The following is a 23,716-nucleotide window of genomic DNA, read 5'->3' as shown; positions in this document are numbered from 1 at the left end:
AAGTCAAGCATTCAAAAGTTAGGAAATGCCAGAATTAAGGTTGCCTGTGCACCCTTAATTCAGCTCCCTTGAGTATGCATATGCATCATAATACAGCCTTTCATTACATGATCCCATGCTACCTTCTCAGAAATTCCATCATATGGAACACTAATGATCCCCACTTTTAGTTTTCAGCAAGGACCTTTAGAGCCACATTGCAGACATCTACCACTTGAAGTAACAGAGTAAATGGTAGCAGTAGTAGGCTGTCATCCTCTGAGGGCTATCTTTGTCTCATTCACTGCAAGAAGGCTACAGTAAGGCAAAATGGGATCTTTACTCTGAAGTTTTGTTCTGGTCTGAGATTTAAATCTTCTCCCATTTCTAGCAGTAGCTCCCTGCCTTCTGTTTGGAGTGTTGTTCATCTGAGTTTAGGCCCTGATCCTGCACTCAGATCCTCCTGGAAATCAACGGGGCTCTTCATGGACCCGAACATCTGCCCATCTGGAATTGATTGAAAAGCTGAGTGTAACCGAGTGCCAAATTGGAGGCTTACAGTGTAACCAATTCAGGGCAAGAGACCATGGGATAGATTCAAAAAGCAATGTGCAGGCTTGTGGGTTACACATTCTGGTAAGTGTGGGTGAACATAAATAAGGGACTCTAGAGAAAATCTATATTAGTGTAAAATGCACACTGCAGGGGCCAGAATATATGAAATTTGCATCAGCACAGACCTCTGAATTTGGCTCCTTTTCTACAGTAAGGGTTAGGGTGTTCAGTAAATCATAGTAATTTTGTCAATTTATAATTGCTCATTTAGAAATAACTTTTTTTCTCAGTTTCTCTGCTAGATTTGTTTTTAACTGCAGCTTCTCAATTGTATTCCTGTCAGAATTAAAGGGGGAACCAGTTTCTGGCTGCAGGAAAGAAAAGAAACTTGCAGGATGGATCCTGACTTGAGGACAAAGGGAAATTTTCCCAGTCAGCGTAAATCATCATGACACCAGCATGACACCAGATGACAGGGTGAGTGGGGGTGTTTGGACGAGATAGTAATTAGGAAAGAACTGCTCCACAAAGCTGCCTTATTCTCTTTCCCTTCCAACCTCCCTCCCACCGCCCCAATTTGGCTGCAGGAGCAGCTTGGAATCCCAGCTGGGGAGCAGCTGTGGGCTTGCACTGGTCCTTTAAAGGCGGAGGTGCACTGTCTCTTTAAGTCAGGTCTCTGTGGGTTGTGTTTAGTGAAGGAAGTGACGGGGTGGATTGAATGAAAAGAGAAAAACAGAATCAAAGAGTCCCAAGTAAGGGACAGAGGGAGCTGGGGCAGCGCTGCTGGGGGAAAGGGAAAAGACAGGCTGGACATGGTGGGGTAGCAGGGCAGGAGGAGGAAAGGTGGTTGCCAAGGCTCAGGGCGCCAGCCCCCGGCACCTCGTGCGGGCTCCCGCCGGTGCACTGGGAGGTGTAAAGTGCAAGCAACAGCCCATGTGCTGTCCAGAGTCCAGGGAGAGAGGAGGAGAGGGGTAAGAGGAGAGGGCTCCGGGGGGTGGAGGAGGAGGAGGAGAGGGCAGAGGGTGCAGCGAGGGGAGCTCCCAGCCCCGGGGGCTCTCTCTGCTCTGCCAAACTTTCAGCCAAAGTTTGGAAACTTCTTGGGGAGGGTTGTCTCGGGAGCCTCCTGTGGGGGGCAGCGGGGTGCCTGGCTGGGGGAGCTCAGGCAGCTAGAGGGGGTGCCGGTGGGCGGAGTCTGGGGGTAGCAGAGGGGGCGAAGCGGGGGACTGGGGCAGGGGGTGCGCAGCCTTCGCCCTCTCTGGCTCCTGCTGCCGGGGATGCGCTCTCAGGGCTGCGGGCTCCCTGCGCTCCTGCTGCTGCTGCGGCTGCTCCCGCTGGCGCCGGGGCCGCTGCCCGGCCGGGCTGGCCCCGGGGCGCTGTCCGAGCTGCGGGTCCGGGTGCGGCTGCCCGATGGGCAGGTGACGGAGGAGAGCCTGCAGGCGGACAGCGGCGCCGACTGCATCAGCCTGGAGCTGCGCAAAGGGGACGGGACCCTCATCACCCTCACCGCCGACTTCCGACAGGTATGGGGGGCAGGACCCGGGATGGGGGGGCCTCGGACCCCCACAGAGGGGGGCAGGACCCGGGATGGGAGTGGTGTCTCGGACGGTACAGAGGGGGACAGGACCGGGGAGGTCTCAGCCTCTCCCTGCTCCTAGAAAATGATGCATCAGGTCTAGGAGGCTGGAGTGGGTCTTCAACTCTCCACTCCCAGGGTCCAGGGCGTGTCACACTGGGGAGGGATTTGGTGACCGCTGAGCCCCACATGGGGCTGGGCCACCTTTGGAGCCCTCAGTAGCTGCAGCAGAGGGTTGGGAGTGCGTGTGGGGGTGCATGGACCTTTTCCCCTCTGTGGGGCTGAGGAGCTGGCCCTGCCCCCATTACCACACCAGGGGGAGAGGAGCAGATTTTTGTTCCCTTCCAGGGGCTTGGGGAGAATCCCCCCCTGCTGAGTGTGCGTCCCTTCCTTTCCGCTAGCCCAGCAGGGAATGGAGATGGGTAGGGGTCTCACTGTTGGCAGACTGTCCTCTTCCCTTCTGGTACTTGCACATCTCCACTGCCTCTTGAGGATCTGACCCATGGACTTGACCCTTCCTCCTTCCGCAGCACCATGGGAGAACATGCTGCTAACAGCCCTCCCCCTTCCCCTGTTCCCCAACCCTATGGAGAGGAGCTATGGGATAATCCAGAGTGTATTTTGTTTATCTGGCCTCCCTGCCGGGATGGAGCAGATCAAAGGGCTTCAGCCTGGGAACGCTGGACATGACATCTCATGGGAGACCAGTGAAGTGGGCTGAGCGGGTCTGTGTTTATATAGATTCTCAGGCAAGACTGGCAGGTCAGGAGTCCGCTTTAGATGGGGGAGGTGGAGTGGGGTAGTATTTGTGAGGAAAGGCCTGCCCGCTCTGTAACAAGTTCTGTGCAAGGGTAGGTCCCAGTGTGGTTCTCATTTATACATTTCTCTGTTCTTTTAAAGGCAGATGAATGTCAGTCCCCAACTTTATAGCTGGTGGAAACTTAGGTGCAGAGCAGGGAAGGAACTCAACACTGAGGCAGGACAGCAGCAGGGCCAGGGATGGAACCTAGGCCAGTGCCCTAATCTTTCCCTGAATCTGTCCCATCTCTGTGAGTGTGGGAGTGTGTTTATCTGTGGTTGGGAGTGATGGAATCCCCCCTGCCTTTAGGAGCTGGGGGCATTTAAATCGGTGAGATGGGATCCCATCTATCTTTTGGAGCTGGGGGCGGGGGGGGGGGGGGCGGGGCACGGTTCTGTCTTAGTAGGATACAGCCTTCCTTATATGTTGTGGGGTAGCCTTTATAGGTTGGGTTGTCTCTGGGTAGAACAGCACTTTGTGGTGTTTCCATCCTTCTGTGGAATTGGATGAGCAATTTCTATCTCCATGTGGGGTGAATCATTGGGATGTGTTGGAGGACTGACCCAGTGAGTTGGGGGCAGAAGAGTGCTCTCCGGGATTGCGGCTGCAGTGAGGGTGAGGAGACAAACTCTGATGTTGGTTGAAGGAAAGGGTGACTTTCCCCTCCTCCCCCACCCCATCCATCTTGGTACAAGAGGGAGTCTGTGCAGGGGAGCTGCCATTCTCTCTAAGATGAAGCGTGAGAGCCCATAGCTCATTGCAGCAGAAGGGAGTGTCTATGCTAGATGGGCTTCTCTGGAGTCTTTGCTAAGCATGAGTGGATGCCATGGATTTTCCATTACACTAAATGGTGCACCGGAAAACGCATTTTCTTTACTGCTTTGTGTAGTGATCAGCTGGGGTGGTTAGTGTATTGTTTTGTCCCAGCCCTTATTTCAGGACTGTTTACTCTGGTTTCAAGTGAAAGGAAGCTAAAATCTCAAACGTAATGGGTATCGTGCCCAGATCTCCTTAGAGTCTTGCAGCTATCTGTATGGGCAGTCATGACCCCCTAAACCCCCATGCTCAGCAATGTACAAGATTTTCACCCCTCCCCCCCATCCCCAATACAACATTTGGTCACAAGTCCCTGCTTAGCCTCTTTTCCAGACTATCAAATGGTCCCAGGTGGAGGGTCTCAGCCAGTTCCTTGTTGGAGCACATGTCCGAATCTCAACCCACCTCCTTCCCCAGTTGTCACAAGTTAAACCTTCTTCTCTGCAAGGACTAAATGGACCGTGGAATCTGAAATCACATCCCATTCTAACAATGGTCACTCCATGTCAGGGATAAGGCAAATGGGCAGGGGATGGTTGTAGGAGGGAAGTTTGCTGTCCATGCTGTGGGGAAAGATCTTCACTCAGCCAGGCTGCCAAGCCAGCACCTTTCTTCAGCACTGATAAGTTACACTTATGTAAGTATCAGTGATGTGCTGGGAGCTGTATAACACACAGAAGTAAACACCCCCTAGCCCAAGGAACTTACACTGTAAAAGACACAGAGAAGATGGGATGCCCTGGGAAGCTCAGAGAAGGGAGTTAAAATCCATAATCAGTCCAAATTGTGTATCACTGCACTTTTTTTTTTTTGCCAAGGAAAATCCATGCACTTTACAGATCCTCTAGACAGACTACGGGGGCTGTGGATACCCCCATGGGAGCTCTGGATACCACGTGGTGAAGTGCCGATGCTGCTGTTCATGCTGGCATCCCTCCCCACCCCTTCATCTCTCCTGAAGATTTGCACTTGAGACTTGTCTGCAAATCTGAAACCTGCAAGAAAACCTCTCCCCATACTCAAAGCACTCAGGGGACAGTTCTTAATTTGACATCAGCTCAGAGCTGGCATGTAATTTTTTTTTAAATGGCTTCGCTGGAACATGGTTAAATGGGGGGGGAGGGGGAGAAAAAAACCCAGCCAGATGTAATGACCTGAGAAATAGAATTTACAACGCCGTGAGAGCTGCCTGCCTGCTGGGGATCCCATCAAGACCTGTTCTCCTGGCCTCTGACAGGCATTACCATATTTAACTCTGTTCTGCAGTGGTGTCCTACTCCATGGTGTTTCACAACTTCCCCTTGCCCGCAAGAAGCCCTTGCATTGTAACCCTCTGGAAGTGCAGATAGGGTTGTTGATTTGGGTTTCTCAGTGTAATTTTGTGATTGCAATGCTGCCAAAATCCTGGCTTTTCACACAAATGATTTTTCCAGTTCCCTGGCTTGTGCTGGGGAAGATTCCTGCTTTCCTTCCCACCCACCCGCCCATCTGTTGATGGAAAATGGTAGGTTGTGAAATCAAGAGGAAGGATGGCCCACTGGTTAGGGTGCCAATCTGGGACTTGGGGGACCTGGTCCTGCCATAGACTCTGTGTGCCCCAGTTCCCCATCTGTAAAATGGGGATATTTCCTGATAAAGATTGCAAGGCACACGGATACCGTGCTAATGGGAAGCCATATAAGTACCTAAGCACCATATCTAGAATCATCTCCTTAGGGATACAGTGTGAGCTTGATCCTTTGGGACTTTCAAAACTAGACTGGACCTGTGCATTGTATTGGTGGGAACAAGCCTGTACTGTCCCCGGGGAAGTTATTGCACAATCTAATCTGTTGGTTTCTGCTGTGATATGACTATCAACATGAAAACCATTTGCTCAACAATCTCTTTACCTGTGTTAATTGCATGAGGTTCACCTTGATGCAGAGGGGTTCAAGGCTTATGCAGTACTTACCTGCATTTACGCCCTGTCTTGAGGCCAGACATGGGACTTTAGCGGTGCTTGCCCGTGGCCTCTGCATGAGGTGAATTTGTCTCCAATACAGAATTGAAACTGAAAGTATTTTATAAATCCAATTGACCTTTCGCCACTTCAGTTTACTTCTTGCACTTCATTTATCCTGCCAAATGAAACCCATGATCCGATTCCCACCAACTGCGACTTTTGCCGCAGCAGCACCCCGGGAAACACCCCCAGTGTTCCCCTACTGCCCACCCCTGCTGAGAGGCATGTCAGGGATTGGAAGGATAGTAGCTGCAACACTCTTGTGCTCAAGCAATTCTGCCCTGTGGAGCAGTCTGTAGGCAGCAGTGAGTTAGAGAAGCCCTGGGGCTGCTCGGGATTTACTGGCCATTGGAGCAGCACAGAATCTGGGAGGTAAATACATGGCATTAAAGCAGACGTTCTGAGTGTGGTTAATTTCATGTTCTGGTTCTCCATGGCAGTGAGCTCTGGTTGGAAGGGCATTAGACTGCATCTCCAGACATGTGGATTCTGATCCCGGCTCTGCCACTGAGCTGCGGAGTGACCTTGAGCAAGTCACTTCACCTCTCTGTTTCCCTCTCTGTAAAATGGGGACAATAATGCATTACCCACCTTTATCAACTGCTTTGAGAGCGATGGGTGAAAAGTGCTGTAAATCCTAAGTGTGTATTTTGACAGGTTTCAGAGTAACAGCCGTATTAGTCTGTATTCGCAAAAAGAAAAAGAGTACTTGTGGCACCTTAGAGACTAACCAATTTATTTGAGCATAAGCTTTCATGAGCTACAGCTCACTTCATCCGATGAAGTGAGCTGTAGCTCACGAAAGCTTATGCTCAAATAAATTGGTTAGTCTCTAAGGTGCCAGAAGTACTCCTTTTCTTTTTAAGTGTGTATTGTTATTTATTACCAGGCACCAGAGCCTGAGATGTCTGGGTTTTTAGCACTGCAGGGGAATTGCTGAAGTAACAATACTTGGTTGCATTTTTGAAGGAATGAAACATTTCTGTTTCTGTTTTATGGCTGGTTATTTAAAAAAACCAATAACCTAAATGTTGAGTCTAAACTACTTGGCAGCCTCTCTGCAGAAGTGGTTGGGTTTTCACACTGCAGCCTGGGAATGGGGTGGGTGGCTTACACTGGAGTCAGCACAAGGATGCAAATAATTTTGTCCTTATAATTACTGGCAAATTAGTGCATGGAGCTGCATGTGGAGAGGGCAGTCGATTTTAACCCTTGCAGTGCTAGGAGCTTCAGGTTGCCAACAGGCTGCTGCTGTTGTATTCAAGACGAGTAATTATTTGGAAAAAATAAGATTCATACAAGAACCAAGACAAAAATTATGCAGTGCCAGAGTGGTACCTGTATTTATATGCTTCTGACACTTAGCAAGTGCTAGGAGCCTACAACAGGAAATTTAACACATTCCATCAGCAGTGCTTGCTGAGAACACTTGGTGTCGTCTAGTGGGATAAAGTAACTAATGCTGATGTATTACAAAGGAGTGGCCAACAAACTGTAGAGACAATGGTTTGAGAAAGAAGGCTGAAGTGGTTTGGGCATGTTGTATAGGTGTCAGGGAAAAAACCATATTCCTAGACAAGCCTTTGCCTTGATACCACGTGGTGGAAGACGGAAAAGAGAGGGACAACAAATGACATAAGAAAAAACCCATTGAGAAAGATGCCGCTGTCATGGAAGCAGACTACACTGGAGCAAGAAATGTGGCACTAGACAAATAGTGGAAATGCTGGATTGTCTCGTGTCACAAGGCACGAGAACATCGCATCTACTGTTGTCTGTGCTTAAGGTCGCTGCCACATCTGGGCTTCATTGTGCCAGGTACTGTACAAACATGGAGTAGATGATAGCCTCTGCCCCAAAAAAGTTTATGCATTCACTTTGGGAAACCTGCTCTTCCCAAATTTCCTCCCCCGTGGAGGAAACTATCCTAATTAATGCTGATAAAATCGTGGAAGGGATATTAAACCTCTTGCTTCAGGGCTTAAGCTGGCCTCTGACTTTAGAGATGAGGAGGGGCAGTTCATCCTACATCTGTTACTGCAGGGATCTTGCACCTGCACCGGAAGCAGCTGGAGCTGGCCACTGTCACTGGCAGGAGACTGGCCCGGATGGTCCTTGGGTCTGATCCAGCCTGGCGATTCCTGTATTCCCCTAGGAAACTTGTCACCTGTAGCCAGGTGTAGAATTTGGGGGATATAAAGTGGTCACACAGCTAAGGATTGGGGCAGGAGGCTGTTGTTTTCTTTGGGGTGCGCTCACTCCCTTGCTTGTGTGTGTACATCTGTGACCAGCAGGCATAGGCAGGGGTGCTGGGACGGTTTTTATAGTGAGGCTGCTGAATGCCATTGAACAAAACCATACACCCTGCATATGAGGGAAGCCATGCATTTGGTTGCTATTATTACTTCAAGCTAGGGGGCACTTCCTTACCCTGAGCCTCCCTACTTTCATTTGGAGAGGGAGAATGCGTAATAATGTTATAAATCCTGCTCTTGGGTTGCTAGAATGCACAGTGTCACTGTCTGGACCCTCTCCCATTTAGCTGCACTGTACTATAATTGCCTCTGTCCTGGGATGTGATCTCCAGCTCTCTGGCTGAACCTTTTTCAACGCTTCAGAGGCATTGTTTCACAGAAATCTCTGCAGTCGGAGCCTTCAGAGGCATGATTTTCAACAGCAGAATCCAAGATGCAGAACAGTGCTGTTCCAGGGTGCACTTTTCAAAGGCTTCCTAATGGTGCTCTGGGACTCTGTCAAAGAACAGATGACACCAATTCCCTGCAAGTTACTGTGAGATAATAGGAGGCTTTTTAACTCTCTCCATAGGAGGGATGGAGCAATTTGGGAGTTGTAACCAGGCAGACTAGAAACCACGATTCAAGGTCTCCACAGGTCTCCCTCTGTGACGTTAAACATTAAAGAGTTTATGCATTATTAAAATATGTATTTTCTAGGGATTTGGTATTGGAAGGGGGCAGTTTACTAGAATTCTGAGTTGGTGGTTATCCTGGGGCGTAGTGTTGCCATCTGAAAACGCTGTATTTTAATCAAGCCGATCATTTGAACAGCAAGAATGATTGTCTCTTTTATCTGATACTGTATATTGATCTGGTAAGCTGAGCACAGGACTGGAAGGCCACAACTTCTGAGTTCTAGTTCCACTTTTGCCACTGATTGACTGCCTGTCCACCTCATTTTGTAGGTGTCTAGCATGAGATGTTTAGAGCTTGATTTTTTTTTTTGAGAGAGAGAGAGAGAGAGAGAGAGAGAGAGAGAGAGAGAGAGAGAGAGGTGCTGAGCACCCACAGCTCCCATTGACTTCACTTGGAATTCCAGGTGCTCACTACTTACCAAATCAGACCCGTTACTGGGTACCAAAAATGGAGGCATCTGAAATTCCTTACCACGCTTGCAAATGTGGCCTTAACCTCTCAACCACAAAGTCCCTATTTGTAAAGCATTGTTCTTATCTAGAGTACAGTACCTCACATGGATTTCATGACGATCCATCAGTTAATGCTTGTAAAGTGTTTTGAAAATCTAAAGCACTGTGCAAGTACTAAGCGTTGTTTGTTTATTTCAAACAACTGTGCAGTAACTGGTCCAACTTTCCGTTACAAACAAGGGACTCTGGTTGCTCTGAGTTTTACCCACACAACCCAGTTAGACCATTTCTACCTGGAGAATGTGATAGAAGAATAACACCCACTATCGCTACACTAGCCAAATTCTGCTTTTGCATCTATCTGTCTTGGGTACTTACCTGGAACCTATTACCCTGGTATCTCAGCATCTCACAACCCTTGATATATTTATCCTCCTAACCCTGCTGTGAGGCACAGCAGTGTTGTTATCCCCATGTTACAGATGGGCAACTGAGGCACAGAAAGGCTAGGTGACTTGTTCATGGTCAAACAGCGTAGAGCAAGGAATTGAAGTCAGGTATCCCAAGTCCCTGGATAGTACCCTAATCAACTTCCTTCCTCTGTGTGGACGTACGCAGTCCCCCTTTCCGCTCAATAGGAGCCAAGTATGTGAATCACTGTCCTAAAAGCTTTAGTTTCTTGAGGACTGGTTTGCTCCACTCAATGTGGAACTAAGAGGCTCCGCTCAGATCTAGCCAGCCTCGGTCCTTAGTCCCTGTTGGGACAGGTTGACAGCAATGGAGTGTGCCTTGCACCTGGAAAAGAATGTGAACCAGTCACTCCTTGATCTGCACAAGCTGGCAACTGACAAGAATGACCCTCATTTGTGTGACTTCATTGAAACCCAGTCTGAATTGCCCTCTCATCCCAGAAGATAGTCACTATAGGAGAGGGACGAGGCCAGGTTTGAGGAAGAAGGAGATGGAATGAGGAAAGAATAAGTGGAGGACAAGGGGGCTCCTCTAAACAGGATGTCCTCTAGGGGAGTATAACAGGGGTCAGTCACTGCAGGAGCACCTCCTCATGGCCAGCTGTGGCAGCTCTTTCCCTCTGGTGCCCCATGCTGACCGTCACTCCGTCACTGGGGTGGTCTCTCTTCTGTATCTCGGCTCTCCAGCCTTGTCACGATATTAACATCCACCAATTTTAAGGTAACAAAGCTCAAAAAACAAAAGTCCACCAAAGGACTCCTAAACCTTATACCAGGTCTGCAGCCCCTGACTCTGGGCCCAATGATCACCGCATCCATCCAGGCTCCGAATTATCTGTATCTCCTTAAGTCAGGGGGCTTTATGCCACCTTCCCGGTGGTTGGTAGAGGAACCCAGGCCCTCCCTCTGCTCTAGGTTCCAGCCCAGAAATCCTGTAACCAACAGCCAAAGACTGCAAATTTCTACCCCTTGTGGCAGTTTCCCTGGACTTCTTCCTACCCAGCCTTCTCAGGCTTTCTTCCCTGCAACTTCTTGCATTGACCCTTCTTTCAGGGCTAGGATCCCTGGGCTTTATTCTCCCCCTGGGTTTCCTCCTCCCAACTTCTCTGCTCCCAGGGAATGACTGCAGACTGCCTCCCTGTAGCCCCCTTCTGAGACAAACTTCCTTCTTTATCAGAACCAGCCTGCTCTTGCCCTGCTGGATTTCATGATCAGCTGAGCGTGGCTGTCCCTCCTGGTGCAGCCAGGTGGTGTAACTGGCCTCGCAGGCTCACATTAACCCATTCTTGGCCTTGGTGGGCTACATGCCCCACCATATGGCGCAAGTACGGGCAGTCTGGGCCTGGGGGACCTGCTGCACCTCTCTCATGGGGCAAAAGGGCTTCCCCCCCAGGGTAGGGATGTGGCGACGGCATAGCAGTTAGGAGGAGCTCTAGGGCTGCCTGTTCTTTAGCTCTGCCAAGCAGTGTGAAACCAAATTCTAAACAATGGTAGTAACTGTACTAACCGCACCTAGGTTCAGACTCACGGGTCAGGGCCAGGGGTTGACAGCACCTCCTGAAAGGGTTAATGTGGAGAGCCCTTGAGAGAGAGTATCTGGGGAGGTTCAGGTGGCCTGTTGGAACTTGTTCCCATGCCGGGAAGTTTTACAGAAATCCCCGGCTGGTAACTATACTGTGCCCTCCATTGACTTGGCCAGAAACTCACTCAGCACTGAGTCACCTCACTCCTCTGGCAGGACCAGTAGTGAGGGGGCTGGGGTTGCAGTCAGTAGGAGGAGCAATTACCGTCACCACTCTCTGCACTTTTGTAATACTACAGAGTTTACAGTCGTGTTTCTCAGTAACCTCTACTGGGGTATATTTGCACCCAGGGCTCTGCGCCTTCTATCAGTTGGGTCTCATTGCAACAACTGGTGTCCCTTGAGAAACAGTGATGGGATTCTGGCAACTACTGGTTTTAGAGGACCAGCCGCTGTGTGACCCGTCCCTGCTCAGCAAGTCATGAAGCTCAGGGTTTAGCTGATCGCCATATTTGGGGTCGGGAAGGAATTTTCCCCCAAGGCAGATTGGCAGAGGCCCTGGGGGGGGGGGGTTCGCCTTCCTCTACAGAGTGGAGCACGGGTCACTTGCTGGAGGATTCTCTGCGCCTTGAAGTCTTTAAACCATGATTTGAGGACTTCAGTAGTTCAGACATAAGTTAGGGGTTTGTTACAGGAGTTGGTGGGTGAGATTCCTTGGTCTGCGTTGTGCAGGAGGTCAGACTAGACGATCATAATGGTCCCTTCTGACCTTAAAGTCTATGATTCTATGATTAAGCCCAGAATCCATATGAGGCCTAGAAGCTGTTTCACCTGGCTGCCGTGGGCAAGAAGCCAGCGCAGTCACCATCCGTGCGACCCCACAGGTGAGCTGTGGTTTCTCTGCTAGGCTGAACACGTGGTCTGTGGCATTGTTCTGAGAAGGGAGGTCCAAGGCAGTGACCCCAGCTGGGCTTAGGACTTAGAATCTGCTCTCATGGGGTCTGTCTACACTGCAGCTGGGGTCGAGCCTCCCAGCCCACGTAGACGGACTAAAACTAGTAGTGCAGACAGTGTAACTCAGCCCACCCAATCCCCTGCGTCTGAATTTGGGTGGCTAGCCTGAGTCTCCACTAGAGCCACGACATCCACACTGCTATTTTTAATGCTCAAGCTTGAGTCCAGCTAGCATGAGTCTGTCTACCCAGGCTGGAAGGCTCACCCCTAGCTGCACTGTAGACAATACCGCTGGAGCCTTAATCCTCCAACCACATCTCTGCCCTGGATTCTGCCCGGGTCTCCCTGCTGGCTCGCTGTAAAGACTTGGCCACTATAGGCGAGAGGCCTGAGCCCAGCAGGAGGCAGCCGCGGCTCTGAGGAAATTGGTCGCCAGTGCGGCACAAGGATCCTCTTTCTAGACTCTGAGACTTCTGGGGTGGGAGTTGGATAGTGGCAGGTGAGGACATGCAGGGCCAACGTCCTGCTGTTTCTGACGCAGTGAAGCTGGGGGCGGTGGGTGAAACATGGTTTATTGAGATCCATCTCAGGCCACCAGGCTAAGGCCTTTCCGATTCTGCTAATGGAGTATTGGAAAAGGGAAGGGCTGGCAGAGGAGCGCAGGGCCCTCGCCAAGCCTGGCCTGTAGAGTTCACAGGGAGAACTCTGGAAGGGGAATAATGCAGGTCGGTGCGGGGTGGGAGGGCACTGCTGTTGTCTCATGGACAATACAATGGAAGGGGCATTTAATCCGTGAAGACCCCCTCTGATATCCTGCCTGCATCTGCTCCCCCTCTTGTGTGATCTCCTTTCCCACTGCTCTCCTTCTCCCAACCCCTCTCTGCCCCATTTCCCTGCCCTGTTACCCCCTTCTTCTCTATCCCTCTTCCCCCTCCTTTCTCTGCTGCAGGATCTCCCTGGCCCTCCTGTATTTTCTTTCTCTTTGCCCCCACTTTTCTTTTTCTCTGCTTCATCCCTAGCCTTTTGTCCCACCTATGAGACCCTTTAATGAAGATGCTTGCAGCAATCCAGACAAGAGGCCCTCCGGTTCCCTTGGCTCTGGCCACATGGAGACTACGGTCTATAAATCACCAAGCACACACAGCTGGGTAGATAAATATTTAGATTGGCTTGGCAGCAGGGCTGGGTCACAGGCACTCTGGTGTAATGGGAACGAGCTCACAGAGGAGGGGAAATATATTGAAGATGCACACAAAAAGACCAAACAACAGCAGGAGAGGAGCCGGGAGTGTGTGTCTGAGGATGATCCAGGATGAGACAGGGTCTGAGAGAGCCGGGGGCTTTGTTAGTTTGTGGCCCCCACTCTCCTGCAACTGTACTTGGCATTCCAGCCTGTTGTGTGTCCATGTGGGGTCAAACCCACACTGATTCACACCCCCCCCCCATGCAATCCCGTTGAAACCCCTGGCATCACGGACAGGGGCATAGATTGAATCAGAATCCAGCCCTACGTGTTAAAAGTGTAATCTCACATTTCCTTCCCCTCTTCCTGGGCATCAGGGCTAAATTCGTCTGAGGTGTAAGCAGGCTCCTGCCACTGACTTCAATCCTATACCACTGGGTCGGGTGATATTGTGCCTGATTCTACCAACCCTGAACTTGCTCCTCCATCTCTTATGAAGAGATTCTCCATCTTGCCCAGGTGCACAGATTTCCAGGTGCATTTGTGTAACTGCTCCTGCTGTGGTTTCATGGCAGGGTTTGAACCTGGGATCATCAGTGCTAAAATCATGAGCTTCATCCACTTCCGCTAACGGCTTACAGCTGTTAGATGCAGCAATAGACTCATGGACCAGCCGTTAGAAAGACAAAGACCCACTTACTGATGTACACGTACCTCTGGGTAGGTAGATCCCGAAGAATTCGGCAGCTCCGCAACGTCTCCATGTCAGTCTGCAAATCTTACCTTTAACCTGGGGATTTAATTTTTTTCTAATCCCTTGCCCATGGGCAGCTAAACTTCCAGATTTCATTGTCTGGCAAATATATATAATGTGGCTGTCTCGCTGTCAGCCTTGGGTCTCATTTTTCTCGAGTAAATTAAAATGAAATCATTCTGTTTGGGACTGTTGGGATTTTCATTTTTATTTGCTGGAGCCTCACTCGGCCTTGCATGTCATGGGAGGGCAAAGCGGAAGAGATCAAATCAAAACCACTGGGCCTAAATTTAGAAGACTCTACAGTGAATCTGGGCCATACCACTGGGGCCAGGTTTAGACAAGAAAACCTTCTCATTAGAGTAATTGAAAAACAGGATGAATTATTTTCCCCACGAACATTTTTGTGCAAATTTCATCCTTTCTTTTTTTCCTAGGTTAAAATTTGAAATATTGGCAGTTTCCCTCTACCCTACTCCCCTCTGCCCCCCTCTCCCCCATTGTGCTGGTTCATCCATAGCCTCAGGCTTCTAATTCCAGATCTCAGGAAAGATCATCGTGCTATGCTTTTTATTTTGGAAATGATACTTTCAAATCTTGCTCTTGAAGACCCAAAAGACCACAGCAGCCTCTAGCTCTGAGCCTTTAAAGCGACTGTGAGTCATTTCAGGGGTATCCCCTGTGCGTGGTGGGTTGCCAGTCAAGCCTGAGGACTGAAAGCAATGATAAAAAATTATCAAGTCCATGGACTAATTAGAGGAAATTTAAAAGAAAAAAAATCCATTTCCTGCTCCTCTTGTTCAGTTTCCATTTAATAAATACACCCAGCAAAATCCCTGCTACGGCCATTGGAAGGGAGCCATATCTCTGTCTGCAGCTGTTCTTTCAGCTGTCCAGATGTGCCCTGAATTCCACATCCTTTTGTTTTCTGTACGTGGGAGAGGCGACAGTGAGTAAGTTGAGGAATGTATGAACTGGCCCGGATGGTAGCCCCAGAGAGGACATTGCTCAGAGCTTTGATTCCTGCTCTGGATGAAAGGAGGTCTCATCCAAAACCTTGTGAGCCAGGTAACGGGAATGCCCCAGAGATCCTAACGGGAAAGGTCTTCTCAGCAGCTTGGCGTGCCTCTTCCTGGTCAGTGCGGCTTCTGCCCACACTCCCATGGAGGTTGGTCTTAACCGCTGTGTTCTTTGGTGGATTCCAAAGGAAGTGAACAGTGTTCTGCTCCTCTGCTAGGGAAATGCTGCCTCTGTGACATGATCATTCCTTCTGTAAGTGAATTTAGCTCTGGAGAATGGTGCCAGATTAACAGCCAGGACACAGAGAATCTCTGTCCATAGAACAGATACAGCAAAGAAAATAATGAATGCAAGCTTTCCACCCCAGCCCATCCACACGCTGGCCTGCTAATATACCTCCATCTCGACCTGGGAGAGCCTCCTCTATGGATGAGAATTCAGTATCCGTGATCCATTCAGTCCTTGGCCTTGCTGCTGAAGTGCCCAGTGTGGGTGTTTAATTTAGTTTCCAATGTGACTGTGTGGTTTTTTGGTTTGTTTTTTGTGATGCAGACATCCGTCCCCTAGGGACTGGACTGCGGTCATTTCACACAGGCAACCATGGACTTACGCTGCTGCTCCAGCAGTGAAATGCTCCTGCATCTCCCATTACCAATCTCCCTGTGATACCAAAACATGAAAAAAGAGCCTTTTTCATGGAGAGTATCCTGTCTCTTTCCTCCTACTTCTCAGGAGCTGGCTTTTTTCTCTCTGTGTGCAATACATTCTTACTAGTGATGTTCCAAAGGAATGAGTCCCCTTTACCTCTCCCTCCTGCCAAGGACTTGAATGCCCTCAAAGCAAAGAGCCAGCTCTTCCTATGACATAAATTGGCATAGCTTCATAAAGTCAATGGAGCCTGTTCTGACTTACACCAGATGTGGCTCTGGCCCAGAGAGCTTTTTCATATAGAACGAGGTTGTTGTGAGCCCTCAGTGGAGGAGCTAAGCGCCGGTGTCCTGAGCTGAACTTTGACACATAGATGACTTCTTAACCAGATGCAGGCCCTAGCTGCAGGGATCATGGGCTGGAATTCTCTGGCCTGGGCTATGCAGGAGGTCAGATGAGATTTGTCATAATGGGTCCCGTCTCGCCTTAAAATCTATGAATTTCGTCTCTGCTCTGCCATTCGTTGGATCCAGAGATGAGCATCCTGTTGGCTGGCCCGTAGACCCACATGCCCTGAGACCAATTGCCAGAGAGTGGGTGGGGAGGAGCCTGAGTAGAATCAAGATAGCAGAGTCCACGGTAGATAGTGCGGCTTTGCCATGCTGGGAAGAGCGTGTCAAAAGTTTTTCTTGTGCACTGAGCTGACGGGGAGGGGGATTTACCTTGTTTAACAGCTTGCTGATGAGGTGAGGGCCTGTGCTGCAATGATGGCCCATGATATTTTTAGTTGTTGATGGCTAGGAGCTGTGACCAGCTGCCCCCGCAGGGCTATGATTACAGCTCAAAGATAGCAACTTGGAGGAAAAATGCGCCTCTCAGTTTGTACATAGTGTGAAGAGGCAGGATGTGGTGTCAGATGTTTGTCCTTCCTGCGAGGAATGGTCGCTCTTTGAAGCCAATGGACGGTGCGGGGAGGGAGGGAGGGAGGGAAGAGGAATCTTTCCATTGACTTTGCTGACCAGAGGGGTGAAGGTTCTGGATGCTCAAAAGCCACGGGGAGACTAAGTGGCAAACTCCCCACCTCTCCAATGTTCCTCGCTAGCACAGCTCTGCTGGAGCTACACTGCCATCAATCTTCCCCTAGCAGCAGCTGCTCCCAAGGAAAGCCCCAAGGATTCGTCAAGGGCCAGAAGATGGACCATGTGGCCAAAAAGTCCTTCCCCCCACCCCCAGTCCACCCACTCTCTGCCCCTTCCACAGGTCTAGGGTCCACACCAAGGCAAAGATCTCTTCAGATTTGGAATGTGGAAGGGCTGTGGACAATGCTGCAAAGCAATCGGAGCCCTCATTGCAAAACAGTGAGGTGGTGACTCCAGAGATCAGTTGGCAGCTCCATGAACGTGTGAGCATTGCTGTCCTAGTCTGACAGAGTAGCAGACCGGTGGAGCTATCTTTGATTTGCCCTCTCTAGGGGCAGAAGGTCTGTGGCAGTAATAAGGCAACGAGCACATTGTCAAACCCTAGATAGAGAACACTGCCAGCTAATGAAGATTCTCCTTCAGCTTGTGTTCTTTGCCTGAGAGCCTGGGGCGGATACCCCAGTTTCTATCCCTATCTTGTGTGGTTTAGCTGGCAAGGATGATTTGTGACCCACAGGCTTGATACCATGTAGGAAAGCCTGTTTTATTTGCATACTGTAATCCGATTGGATGAGTGTCGTAAATTCTTTGAGTTTTGTATTATGTTTAAAGTGATGGGGTTGGAAATATTTCTCGGCCTGGACGCTGGCATTGAGTTGGCTGCCTTCTTTATTTTTGTTTTTGTAACGCTTTAAGAATCCCATTCCCCTGGCTGGGACACGATTTGCATCACAGAAGTGAAATATGACTTTTTACTTTGGTCCTTCCTAGCAATGAGATTTGCCCCATCCCCACCTTCTGCCTTTGCTCCATCCATGGAACAACTAATCTTTGATGCCCAGCAGAGGTTCATGTCTAGCGCTGTAACTAATGGATGCTGGGGGTCATGGGATCTGTTTAAATGTTTCCCCTTCGCTGATGCTGCTAAGACGTGACCAGGTGACTCATCCCTCTCATGGGTCTCTGGTGACGTCCCAAGGGACACTGAGCCGGATGCTTTCCTGTGAGCTATTTCTACCATAGCAACATCAGTTCCACTGTATGTGCATCCAGCAGTTCTCCTTTCCAATTTCCTCTGGGTGACTCAGAACTCCCTCCGCGCCCACTTGCTCACTGCTCTCCAGAGGAAACCTCTGTCGTCCCCCACTGCTATCCATAGGTTTTCCCACAGCCCGCTCCCCTTGCTGTCTTCTGCGATGGCATGTCCCATGCTCCTGCAGTGGGAAGGAAACCACGGCGCGTGATGGCTGAGGTGGGGTGCACTGTCACATGGGATGTAGGTGGAGGATGTACAGTAGGAAGTGAGGGAGTTCTTTCCTAGTAGATATGGGTGGGGAATTTGGGGGTGCAGGAGTGGGATATAATCTGTGGGATATTGGGGTGCAACATTGAGCAGTGACGGATGGGAAATGGGGTGTCCTCTCATGTGGTGCAGGTCTGGGATGTACCAGTGAGGTGTCTGTTCCTGGAAGAGATGGGGAGGAATGAAGCATCCCATCCCCAAAGGCGCAGGTGTGGGGTGCCCCCTATACAACAGTGGGGTATATCTAATCCCCATTGTGTCTCTCCATTTCATTCCTTGTCCTTTCTCTCTCTCACTCTCCCTTCATTTCGCTGTAGTCTCTTACTCACTTCCTTCTGGTCACACTTCACTGGCTGCTGCCAGGACCGTCTGCGTGTCAGTAACGGGAAGAAGTATGAAACCTGCTGTTAACACCATCAATAACTGTCTCAATGGAGAAGGGTGGGAGGGGAGAAGGGAATCTGTAATCCCTTGCCACCTCACTGACATTTTCTTTACAGGCACTGGAAGGAGAAGCAGCTGCAGGCATTTACCCCGGGGAGCCGTTTCTTGTCTTTAACCCACTCCTTCCCTTCCAGGCCACTGCTGCTTCTCCGAGTCAAAGCCAGGCTGCTGCACACAGCAGTAGGGTTGGGTACTCTTCAGGATAGCACCCCCTCCTGGAAGGAGATGGATCCACAGGGAGAGCTTCCCCTATCTAAGGGCCAAAACACAAGCATTCTGGGCCCAACCAAAACAGGAAAGAATGGGGCACTCGCTGGAAGGGCACCCCCTATTGGTGGGGGAAGCTGAGGATCATTGATTCATAGGAGAAACTGGCAATCCCTAGAGAGTCAGTGTCACTTCTTGGTATGGAAAAGGCATAGTATGAGACAGGTGTATGTGTAACACACCTAACTGGGGGCTCTGTCTGCCTCTAGTGGTGGCTGGTCCATAGATAGCGGTTGATAGACCTGCTACCGCCTTGGCTGAAAGTTTTTAACCCAGTTCAATTCCCCGCGTTACTGGGTGAGTTGTCGGTAGTGGGGATTGAACCTGTGATCTCTGGAGCTAAAGGCATGAGCCTCTATTGCAAAAAGAGCCAGCTCTGTTAGCTGGGGTTGCCACATACTCGTCAACCTATCTGTGGCCCCGCCACCACTAAAGGGGGACAGCGTCCCACTGAATGGGCTGCGGGTGGTTGAGTGGTTCAGGGAGGGAAGCCCATTTCTCTCTGCTCCTCCTTCGCGTAGCACCAGGGATGTTCTCACAGATGTGCAATGGAAGGAGGAAAAGGAACGGGGTGGTTGGGCATGCACATCTCCCCCGACCCAGTGAGGCATCATTGGGCACCTTCTCCCCTGAAGGAGGTTTGAACTCCCCCCGCCAGTCCCTGAGGATATGGGCCAGAGGACTCTGGTAAACCTCTGTGGTTTGTTTTTGTTTTTTTGTCAGGAGGTGAAGATTTTCCGTGCTCTGATCCTGGGGGAGCTGGAGAGGGGCCAAAGCCAGTTCCAGGCACTGTGCTTTGTCACGCGGCTTCACCGCAACGAGATCATCCCCAGCGAGTCCATGGCAAAGCTGCGGCAGGTGAGGGGCAGCCCCACATGTGATCCCTGGTCTCTTGGAGCGATGTGCTTTCCTGCAGGGATAAAAGCCAGTCAGGGCCCCTAACCTTTTCAGGTACCGGTCCCAATTTAGTAACCTCAGATCACTGGCCCAGCCAACGGTCACCATTTCCCAGTGCGTGCTGCAACCAGCAATGGCTTAACCCTAGGCTAGCACAGCCCCTATTCCATCAGCGGGGAAGAGGATAGCAACAGGGGCCAGGAGTGGCCAAGACCTCCAGTTTGCCCCCCCTCTAAATAGACAGCACCCCCCATGCTCCTTACTGAGGTGTCTATTCAATGCCATCTCATGGAGAAGAGCGCCACCTACTGAATTGCCAACACTTCCAGCAGCCCCTGGAATTTCTCTGAAAGAAAAGGAGTACTTGTGGCACCTTAGAGACTAACCAATTTATTTGAGCATGAGCTTTCGTGAGCTACAGCTCACTTCATCGGATGCATACTGTGGAAACTGCAGCAGACTTTATATATACACAGAGAATATGAAACAATACCTCCTCCCACCCCACTGTCCTGCTGGTAATAGCTTATCTAAAGTGATCATCAGGTTGGGCCATTTCTCTGGAGTCTCATTCAAGTGCTGGGCAGGCCCAGCCCTGGCGTAGCTTGGAGGTCAGCTGGGAATCCCAGCACAAGACAGGCCAGCTGCATGCCTTTTCTTAGGTTTGCATAAAATACTGATGTCCCAAAAGAACTAATTTGGGGGGGAGGGGAAGAAGACGCTGACAATACTTGTTACCCATAATGCAGCAGGAATTAGATTCGAAGTAACTTTCTCCTCGCCAGAAAAACCCCAAGACGGTGCGGCAGGCGGAGGAGGTGCGTGGGCTGGAACATCTCAACATGGACGTAGCGGTCAACTTCAGCAAAGGGGCCCAGCTGAGCCCCCACATTCACAATGTCTGCACAGAGGCCAAAGAGGCTATTTACACCCGAGAAGAAGACGTTAAATTCTGGCTGGAGAAAGGTAAGAATCTCCTTCGGCACTGGGCCCGCTAATGCTCAAACGGCAACCTGGTCTGCAAGCCACGATGATCTCCCTCTCTGCATTGTTGGTGGATAATCTGGTTCATGTCAATCCCTTTCACGTACAGCTGGAGTCTTGGTGCACACAGATCCTTTGCATGCCAGTGGACAACTGGGTGCACACAGATCCCTTGCACACTGCCTGGAGGAGGACTAGTGGTTAATTTGCTACACATCTGTTTTTCACATGCTGCTCTTCTAATGAATCCAAGCTGAGCATGTTATTTTCTGGGGCCACATCTCCCTAGTGTGAGACCCTGCTCCTCCCACGGCCCTACCTAGTTCCACATCCTAGACCTGCCTGGGCACAGTTATCAGATCTTGTCCCCTGGGCATGAGAAGAACATTCAGTGATTTATGCCGAGGCCATAAGCCAAGTGCAGGGAAGGCAATTAGTGCTAATTAAAGGGGTAGCTTCTGTGATTTGGACACCTGTCCAATGGGAACTGGGCTGAGCCCCCACAAACCTCGTGTCATAGAGGGGCTTACTGAACAGCCTGTCTCTTTCAGTCACTACCTATAACCTGGGCCAGATCTGAACTGGTGCCTTACAGGGGAGAAGGCCTGTAGCCTATTCCCAGCCCCCCGAGCCACCTAGCCTGCCTGCTTCTGCATGGGCCAGTCTCCTAATGGTTCTCCTCCGATGCACCATAGCAGGAGGCAGCATCCTAAGCCAGGTGTGTGTGTCTCCCTTTTCTCCCCCAGGGGTGGATGGCTCCATGTTCGAGGTCTTGCCCCAGTCGGCCGACCTGCCCGACCTGCAGCGCTGCAAGCAGTGCTTGGACCGCTGGAAGCCCTGCATCTGCAGCTACTCGCTGAGCATCGAGTGGTACCCGTGCATGCTCAAATACTGCAAGAGCCGCGATGCCAGTGGCAAGGTCTCCTCCTACAAGTGCGGCATCCGCAGCTGCCAGAAGGGCTACAGCTTTGACTATTACGTGCCGCAGAAGCAGCTGTGCCTATGGGATGAGGAGACCTAGCGGGCCCCGGCCAGGCCTTTCCACGTGGCATCTCTTCTGCCTCCCGCTGTGACGCTCTGGGTGGAGCTGGCTGCCTGGAGGGGGAGTTGGGCCATGGAGGTGCCTTGTGCCATGAAGGATTTGTGTATGCCTCTTTCCTTCCCACTCCTCTGGGCCCCCTAATGCTGCCTCACACTGTGAAAACTGGCTCACCTTGCCAAGTATTAAGACTGCCCTGCCCAGCTCCTATGGGCATCACTCACCTATGGCAATATGGGCCCAGAAGGGGGCAGGGGGGAGGAGCTTTCGTGGGTGGGAAGAGGTTCGTTTTGATCTAGCAAGTTTGCCCAGCTCTGGGGAGGAGACGGACTAGCTGGGGTGTCGGTGCCAGGACGGAGCCTCTTCAAGCGGGGAGCCATTTTAACTGTAGCCTCTCAACCACCAAAATGTGACCCTGGTGCTTTGTCTTAAAAACACACCAGCCACCGGAGGGGGTGGAGCTCCGACCCCTTCCCTGCCTCTTTGACCTTCCAGCGACACCAGAGCAGTATTGGCCACCAAAGGGGGCCAGATGGTTTGTGGGGTCACACCCCAGCAAGGGGTGGTCCGAGGCCCACAAATCCGGAGCCCTGCTGTGGTCAGTCCGAGTTTCACATTGGATGTTGCCTGGGGGAGGGAATCATACGTAGCAGGAGTTGCTGTAAACCCCACCTCAGCCCCTGAAAATTGAAGGGCTCTAAGTAGTCTCTGGTTTGGCTTGTTCTCATGACCCATCCCTGCCGGGGACTAGGGTCCTGCATCCCACTCGCTTCCTATTAAGAAAGACACGTCCACACATTTCTGCCCACCCCTGCAAGACTGTGATTGTGATGGGGAGAGAAGATCCCAGGCTGGGTTTGCCCCCAGACTTTGCGGGGGGGGGGGGGCGTGGTGCTGATCTCTTGGGGATGGAGAGACTCTTGGATTCTGTTCCCACCTCTGCTGCCGAAACCACTGTGTGAGCTTGGGGTGAGTCACGCCACGGCACTGCCTTTGTTCCCCTCGCTGTAAGAGTGGGGAGGATGATGAGACTGGCTCCTATGTAACGTATTTGAAGATCTTCAGCTGAAAGGCGCTCCCTGAGTTATTCTTACTGTATTCTGCCCTCCCTAGGGCTGGAGCATGAGGGGGAAATATTGATAGGGTTCGCACGTACTCTAGAGCAGCTGCAATTTTTAACCCTAACCCCTCCTGCTCCGCACCCTCCACCATGTGCCTTTTTGCCTAAAATCCAGGCGTTTCAGACCAAAAAAAAAAGCTATTTTGAGGGGGGGGTTTCTTTTTAATTTGCTCATAGAACTATTTTTATATCAATCTCTTAATGGGAATGGGGGGGGGGGTTAAAAAAAATATTGCCACAAGAAGTAAAACCAACAAAAAAAAAAAAAGAGAGAGAAAGAAACTTGAAAAGATTTTTAAAGCAAATTATTTATCATTTGTAAGATAGATAAATGGATTTTTTGATGCATCTCTAGCATCAAAGTGTCTCCACAACCCACTCTCAGCCTCCTCCTGTTGTCTGGTTCCATTGGATTCAGGGCTGTTTCCTTATGGTGAAACTCCAGTGGTATCAGAGGTAGAATTAGAGCCAATTTCCATCTGTACGGTCAGCAGTCCCTTCCATGATTGCTGAATCCAGGCCAGGATTCAGGGAGACCTGGTATGATGACACTAGGCAGCTGTCTGGGTGCTAGAGAGGAACCCCAGGGTCTGCCTGGGTCCAGCAGCCTCAATAAAGAATCCTTTATATTCATTACAGCTGAGTCCAGTCTATTGTTGATATGGCCAGTGTGGGGTGAAGGCTCTGGCTTAATAGGCCTTTCCCATCTCAAAGCACCACGATCCCATGACTGGTGCAGGGAGAAGTTTGGGCGGCTGCTTCCCTCTGGAGGAAGGCAGGCTAAGAACAATCCTTTATCTTCTCAGAGAGGCTGGGCAGTAGCTCAGCTGCCTGGAATCTGGGGCCTCGGGGCAAATCAC

General features: G+C 50.6%; 1 protein-coding gene across 1 annotated transcript; it reads left to right on the top strand.

Moving 5' to 3' along the window:
- Nucleotides 1–1,771: 1,771 nt before the first annotated feature.
- Nucleotides 1,772–23,492, top strand: OAF (out at first homolog). The gene is made up of 4 exons (XM_073320915.1): nucleotides 1,772–2,054; nucleotides 19,540–19,674; nucleotides 20,499–20,679; nucleotides 21,444–23,492. Exons 1-4 carry the CDS (start codon nucleotides 1,809–1,811, stop codon nucleotides 21,716–21,718), a joined length of 837 nt encoding a protein of 278 aa, XP_073177016.1. The 5' UTR covers nucleotides 1,772–1,808; the 3' UTR covers nucleotides 21,719–23,492.
- The last annotated feature ends 224 nt before the right edge of the window (nucleotides 23,493–23,716 follow it).

Source organism: Lepidochelys kempii, chromosome 22 (assembly GCF_965140265.1).
Source record: "Lepidochelys kempii isolate rLepKem1 chromosome 22, rLepKem1.hap2, whole genome shotgun sequence".
Taxonomy (NCBI): Eukaryota; Metazoa; Chordata; order Testudines; family Cheloniidae; genus Lepidochelys; species Lepidochelys kempii.
Note: the sequence above shows the minus strand (reverse complement) of the source record. Positions and strands in the feature narration are given on the sequence as shown.